General features: G+C 57.2%; 1 protein-coding gene across 1 annotated transcript; it reads right to left on the bottom strand.

The window, feature by feature from the left end:
- Window positions 1-570: 570 nt before the first annotated feature.
- On the bottom strand, window positions 571-2,369 carry CCN1 (cellular communication network factor 1; the record flags this gene model as incomplete). Its single annotated transcript, XM_082002941.1, has 5 exons — window positions 571-870; window positions 980-1,182; window positions 1,319-1,666; window positions 1,999-2,215; window positions 2,310-2,369. 5 exons carry the CDS (start codon window positions 2,367-2,369, stop codon window positions 571-573), a joined length of 1,128 nt encoding a protein of 375 aa, XP_081859067.1.
- Window positions 2,370-6,719: the final 4,350 nt, after the last annotated feature.

Genomic DNA, 6,719 nt, shown 5'->3' on the forward strand with positions numbered 1-6,719 from the left:
AGGGGTAAAAAAAAAAAACACAAACAATAAAACAAAAAACAACAACAACAAAAAAAAACCTCAAAGAAAAACAAGAGAGCTACAGTTTGATAAATAAAATACTCAGCTTTAAAACAACTGATTTCTGTTTGCCATTAAACTACAGTTGGTACATAATAGCTGCCACTGTGAACACCCCACAAGTGCCCACCTCAGGAAGGAATGTAACTTCCAACTTGGTTGGGAAAGGGTGGGAGAAGATGGAGGGAGGGGGATAAGCATAGTGTTAAATTGAACAGGATAGAAAAAAAGTTTTCATAACCAGAACAAAACATTTATCTGATCACTTACAAACAGAAAACAGTATATTATTAGATAAGGTGCTCCAAAAAGAAGCAGTAAAGTTGCTCCAGTACTATGAAGCTTTAAGTAGGCTTAAATCTCTGTTGCATTTAGTGTCCAGTTGCACAGTGCACTCTTGTAACATCTCAATGTTGCCCTCAAATGGGCAAGGCACCATTTCCATCAAAGGTCCTTTCTCCACGGCTGGTTACTTCAAAATTCTGTTTAGTATCCCACCCCCAACACAACTTAGTCCCTAAATTTGTGAATGTCATTGACCAGTCTGTAGTAGGGATAAGCTTCATTCGCATGCGGACAGTTGTAATTGCATCGGCAGGACTGGATCATCATGACGCTCTTGGTGAAGGTTTCCCCATCATCGCAGCGGAACCTGATCTTGACAGTCCTGGTCTGCTGGGGCGTGCAGCACCTGCCATCCACGCAGGAGCCACAGTACTTGGGGCGGTACTTCTTCACGCTGGAACATCCGGCATAAGTAAACTTCACTGGGGATGGGGACTTCTTAGTCTTGGTACATTTTTTTCCCTTCTGTAAAGGAGAGGCAGTAATATTATTAGGAGGAGATTCTTCTCTAGCCTTTACCCTCTACCCGAAGCAGTTTGGAAAGAAGAGGAGCACCAGAAGAGTATGTATTTACCTTTAGGGAGGCATAGCTAGGCTGGCCACATGGCCTCACTTCACATATCCTGGTCTCTTTGATAAGCTTGCAGTCGGCATTGTCGTTGGTAACTCTTGTGGAGATGCCAGTTCCACACGTCTTCGAGCACTGGGACCAGGAGGTTGTTTGCACAATGCATTTAGGATTCTCAAAAGCTCGGCTTTGTGGCTCGGATCCAAAAACTGGAAAAGAAAAGGAGAGCTTAGCCTAAACATATCCTCTCACTGGGTTTCCTTCTTTCCATTGAGGTCTAAGGAATCGCATAGCCATCCTCCCGCCTCCTCCCCGCAACTGTCACACAGATTAGCCCACACTCACCAGGTAGCATTTTCAGGCCTCCTTTCACAATGGCGATTAGCTCATTGTTCCTGGTTAGTTCGCCTTCGGAATCATCCAGACCGAGCTCTTTGCTGAAGAAGCCTTGCAGCTCATCCAGCGCATCCTTGCTTTCATCGCAGACCCACTCTTCGCAGCACTGCCCCGGGACTTTGACCAGCCTGGGGCTGGGACAACCCAGGTTGGGAAGCGAGAGCTCCTGCGGGCAGAGCGGGATGCAGCCCACAGCTCCATCTATGCACGTACACTGGTGTTTGCAGTTCGGCTGGAAGCTTTCGCCGTTCTGGTAGATCTTGGAGTTATATTCACACGGTCTCCCCTCGGACTGTGCTGTGGAGATCGAGAGAGAGGGAAAGGAGGGAGTCAGCGGTGGGAATCGCTCAGCTTAAGCACAGGTATTTGCTGGTCTGTTAAATTCAATTTACGGCGGAGCTCCCTGCAATCCCCCGGAGACGCGGGGCCAGAACAATAAGTTAGTCAGGAATCACTTTTCCTTATGCGCGTTTAGCGCAGCCCAGACATACTGAATCGCATTCCAGACTGCTGAAGTCATGTGCCTTTCTGCCAAGCTACCAACAACAAAGCATAACCATACATGGACGCGAAATTACTAAACTTCGGCGCTACGGGGGCCGGGGTTTTCTCCCGCGGGAGCCGCTTACCTCTGCAGATGCCCCTCGGCGCGGCGGGGCTGGCGCCGAAGTTGCACTCCAGCCCCTTGGTGTGGTCGCAGGGCTGCGCCCGGCTGCAGTCCTCGTTCAGCTGCTTGGCGCAGACCTTGCAGCAGCCGCAGCCGTCCGGCACCAGCCCCACGCCCGGGGCACACTGCGGCACGGCCGCCGGGCACTGGCAGACGGCGGGGCAGAGCGAGCCCAGAGCCTGCGGAGCGGAGCAGAGCGGTGGCCGGTGAGTGCCGGGAGCGGAGCTGCCCGCCGCCTCCCTCCCTCCCTGCGGGCAGAGCCGCGGCACTTACCAGGCGGGCCAGGCAGAGGAGAGCGGCCGCCAGAGCGGGGCGGGTGCCCGCGGGGCCCATGTCTGGCGCCGGTGGTGCGGGAGCGCGGGACGGTGGAAGCGGCGAGCGCGGAGCGGGGCCGACGCGGTCTGAGGCAGCGGCGGGCGCGACCGCCTTATATGGGGCGCGGGGCCGCCGCGTGCGCCGCGGCGCTGACGTCGCGCGTTCCGGGCCGCGGCCGCGTCCAGCGCTCGCGGCATCCCAGGAATGCGGCTGGCGCGCGGCGCGGCCGCCCCGCCCCGCCCCGTCTCCCGGCACCGCGGCCGCTGGCGGCGGCCCTGCCGCGGGGGGTCCCCGCCCCCCCGCCGCGCCCGGCGCGGCCCCTCCGCTCGCCTCCGCGGGAGCGGAGGCGGGGGCGGTGCCGGGCTCCTCCCGTAGCGCGCGCCCCGCGGCCGCGGACGCTCTTCCCTGTCATGCGGAGGTTTGGTGGTTTGGTTTTTTTTTTCCTCCCCCGTTATCCTTACAGATGCGCCTAAGCACGGGGACGTTAGAACGAGGAGGTGTTGCGCTCGGGCTGTGCCGGTGGGTGCGCCGCAGGAGCTGCCCGGGGCAATGGCGGTGGGTAACACGTCTGCCCAGCCCCGGCTGCTGAGCGACCGGCGCGGCACCGCTTCACTGTGGAGGGCCGCGTCCTCTCCACTGCGCTCCCCGCAGGGTCACCCAGCGGCACCCGAGATCTTGTCGTTGCCACCGCGCTCTGCGGGCGGAACGAGGCGTGCTGCGCCGCCCCAGCGCCCGCGGGCCGGGCCGTGCCCTGCGCGCTCCGTGGTGCCCGGCGCGGGGAATCCCGGGCGGCGCGCAGCGCCCCGCCGACCCCCTCCTCGCTGCTTCGGCGTCCCTCGCTCACGCTGGGCGCCCTCGGGCAGTATTTCCCTGTTGAAGCTTAGGATTTGGGGCTGGGGAGGGGAGTCGAAGCTTCTGTTGTGGCGTTTTGTCTTTTCGTGGCCGTAAGCATTTCCAGATGGGGATTTAGACACCAGACGTAACAATATTTCCATATTTGGTATAGCAGTAGCCTGCATTTTTCACATTTTTCTGCTCTGTTATCCAACCACAAAGCATTCTTGACAGCTTCAGATGTTGTTAAATATAGCCTTCACTTCTGTTCCCAGGGCAGGAAATTCTTTGGAATTCCTGTTTTTCACGCAATCTGTCTATCATGATTTAGGAGAATTGCGCTGGAGGAGCCAACTGGCGTTATACTGCAGTTTGCTCCTTTATTGAAAAAAGCCCAGCAGTTGAGTCTGCAAGTGCAGGCTACTGCTATACCAAATATGGAAATATTGTTACGTCTGGTGTCTAAATCCCCATCTGGAAACTGCTTACGGCCAAAAGACAAAAGCCCAACAGGCTTCGACTCCCTCCCCAGCGCGTTACAAAATCCTAAGCTTCAACAGGGAAATACTGCCCGAGGGCGCCCAGCGTGAGCGAGGACAGCCGGGGCGGGGTGTGGGGCGAGGAGGACAGCGCGGGGGGCGCGGAGAGGAGGGGATGCAGTGGCCGCTCCGCGTAGCGCTCCGGTACGGCAAGTGTCCGTGCGCGCCGCTCGTACAGGACGGGCCGCTGTGGGGGGAGGCGGCGGCAGCCCCGCTGCCCGGCGGAGCGGAGCCCGGCCGTCTCGCCGCCTGCCCGGTGCCGCCAGCCGGGGGGTGGCAGGAAGGACCGTGTGCGGGACCGCGCGCGGCTCCGGGTAAGTGCGGCTCGCGCCGCCGCTCCCTCTGCGCGGGGCCGGGGCACGCGCGCGCCTTCCCGCGCCGTGGGGTGTGCGCCCTCGCCGTGGGGTGTGCGCCCGCGCCGTGGGGTGTGCGCCCGCGCCGTGTTTTGTTTCGTGCCTGAACAGCCGCAGGAGCGGCGGGGCCGCCTCGCCGGACCCCGCCGCGGCCGCGGAGGAGCGTGTCGTTGCTGGCCTGGCAGCGCGGCCCTGGCGGGGGCGCGGCGGGGCCGCCGGGCCGGCACAAGAGGGGCCCTGTCTGCGCGCCCGCCGGGCGGCGGCAGCGGCCGGGAGCCCGAGGGCGGACCGGCCAAAACCCGGCACCGGCTTCTCGCGCTTGGCCGGCGTGCATCTTCCTCAGGGCGGCTGCAGCCCCGCGGCCGGAGCGGGTGGTGGAGAGAGCCCATCTTTGCTGAGCCTCCCGCAGAAACCGCCGCGGCTCCGCGCAGCGGCACGAGGGGAGCGGCACCAGCACCCCGGGCCGGGCGCTGTGGGACGGGGCGGCCTCTCCCCGCGGGGCGACGCCGTGACCCCGGGGACGGAGGCGGGGGCAGGGCAGGCAGGGCAGCGCCACGGGTGTCCCCGTCGGAGGGACACCGGTGCCGCTCCCGGCCCGGGCTGCGGAGCCCGCCCCCCTCCTCCTCCTGCCGGTATGTCCCCGCCGTGGTGGTCCTGCCGGGCAGACGGGCCCGTGTCCCCAGCACTGCCCCCCCCCCCGGCGGTGGCCAGGCTCAGAGGCCGGGCCTGATGGAGGGTTCCCGTTGTGGGTTTCCCACAATTTAGTCTCCTTGTGTTTTTCTTTTCATTCAAGTAAATTAGATCCATATTTTCCTTTGTGGTGGTGCTGTGGTTCAGGAAAGGTGATGGGATGAAAGCTCTGGGCCTTCTTTTTCCAGAACTTGCTCTACAGAAGGCGGCAGTGGTTTTCTTCATCACTCGTATGCCTCAAAATTTGACCAGAAAGGACAATAGCTGAAAGTGAAATTCAGTCTTCAGTTACACACAGCTATCTCCTGAGACTGCCAATATATACCATTTAGTGCCATTTTTGATGACAGGAGTTATTTTATGTGTCCATTAAGAATTGGACAGAGACCACCGGCAAACTTAGATGGTTGCCAGTAGTGGTAGTAACAACTTTCCATCCCTACTGATTTGGCTGAGCCCCAGCTGGTGACGAGGAGGAGCAAGGCTCGGTCCTGTTTCCAGGCTCCAAGCTATCCAGTACGCCAGGCTTCCCTTGCCTTTGTAGACGGATGTTTTTCTTCCGTGGTACTCTAGTTCTAAAACTCTTAACAGTGGTTTTTAGATGGAGCATCTGGTATTGGTGCTTTTTTTCCAAGGAAGACTCTTTGCACAGCAGCATTGTGATCAGGAGGAATAATTCAACACACCAATGAAAATCTTGAAATTTTCAAAAATTTTGAAAAAGCAGAAGGAGCTGGCACACCAATGCATGGTTAAGTTAGCCAGTTTTGCTTCTCAGGGATTTATGCACACAGTTGTTTATTTAATTACATCTAATTTAAGGATACGCACCAGGCGTTTTCCTTTGATCTATGACTTTCATAACATTCAGCAAATGCTGCAGGAAAAGTCAATGAATAGCTCCTTTTCTCACTTGGTTTCGTGTCTTACCACACATTCACACAGCTTTGATGGGAAACTGTAACTGAACCTACATCTGCTGGAAAAAAGGTCGCCTCAAGAGCTTTGAAGCACCTTTTCACAAAACTGTCCTGAATTTCACATAGTTGACAACACTTGAGATGGGTTGAGTATCTTTGGTGTTCAGGTTAGACTGTGACCCTTTCGCAGGCTTTCCCTGCACACATTTCCCTGTCACAAGCTGCGACCCAGTGTGTACTGTCCAGGCTGTGCCTACATCTCCTGGATGTACGTCAGGAAACAGGAAGGAGTTTGGAATATCTTCCTTTCTAGATTTTGTTCAGTGTAACGTACTGTTCCAGACCTTTGTTGTCCTAAGTGAACTGGGAAATGCTCCCTGCTTCAGGTCATGAAGAGTATTTTACCGGCTCCTCGCTTTTTGTGCCGTAGGCAATCGCTGTTTGTCAGGTAGAGTCTGCTGTGAGCTTGGCTAATGCAAAGCAGGAATTTGAAACAGTTGGCTTACGCAGCAGGTATTACAGATTTACTGAGTATATCCTGTCATTTTCGCAGGCCTGTGTTTCTCCAGGGAAAGGACTTCCCAGTGAAACAAATCAAGGAAAAAATAACTGAATGGTTGATCTTTCCTCTGCCCGGTGTCAGTTTTTCGTGGCCGCGCGTAGGGAGCGCAGAGCAGCGTGAAGTGCGGTGTGGGACAGAGGCTGCTCTGCATGCTGGTGCTCCCACTGACAGTAAGTATCCAGCACCAAACTGGAGCACGCCAGAGGTTTACAGCCACGTTAATTCTGGGGAAAGATGTTACTAAACCCAGCGTCCAGCCCTTTTTTGTATCGTGTTTAATTACCTCTTTCTTGTTCTCTTTTTCCTCTGCCCATCCTTTGCCGTGCATTTCTTCCATCTTTCCTCCTCTTTCTTCTCCTTTTCCCTGTTCCCGTCTTTTTCCCCGTGGACTTCCCTCTTCTGCTGTTTACCTACCTCGGGCTGGGCCTCTCCCGCAGCCCCTGCCAGGCCGCCGGTTCCTGCCGCACTAA

This window comes from Phaethon aethereus (assembly GCF_964289735.1).
Source record: "Phaethon aethereus genome assembly, chromosome: 8".
Classification (NCBI taxonomy): Eukaryota; Metazoa; Chordata; class Aves; order Phaethontiformes; family Phaethontidae; genus Phaethon; species Phaethon aethereus.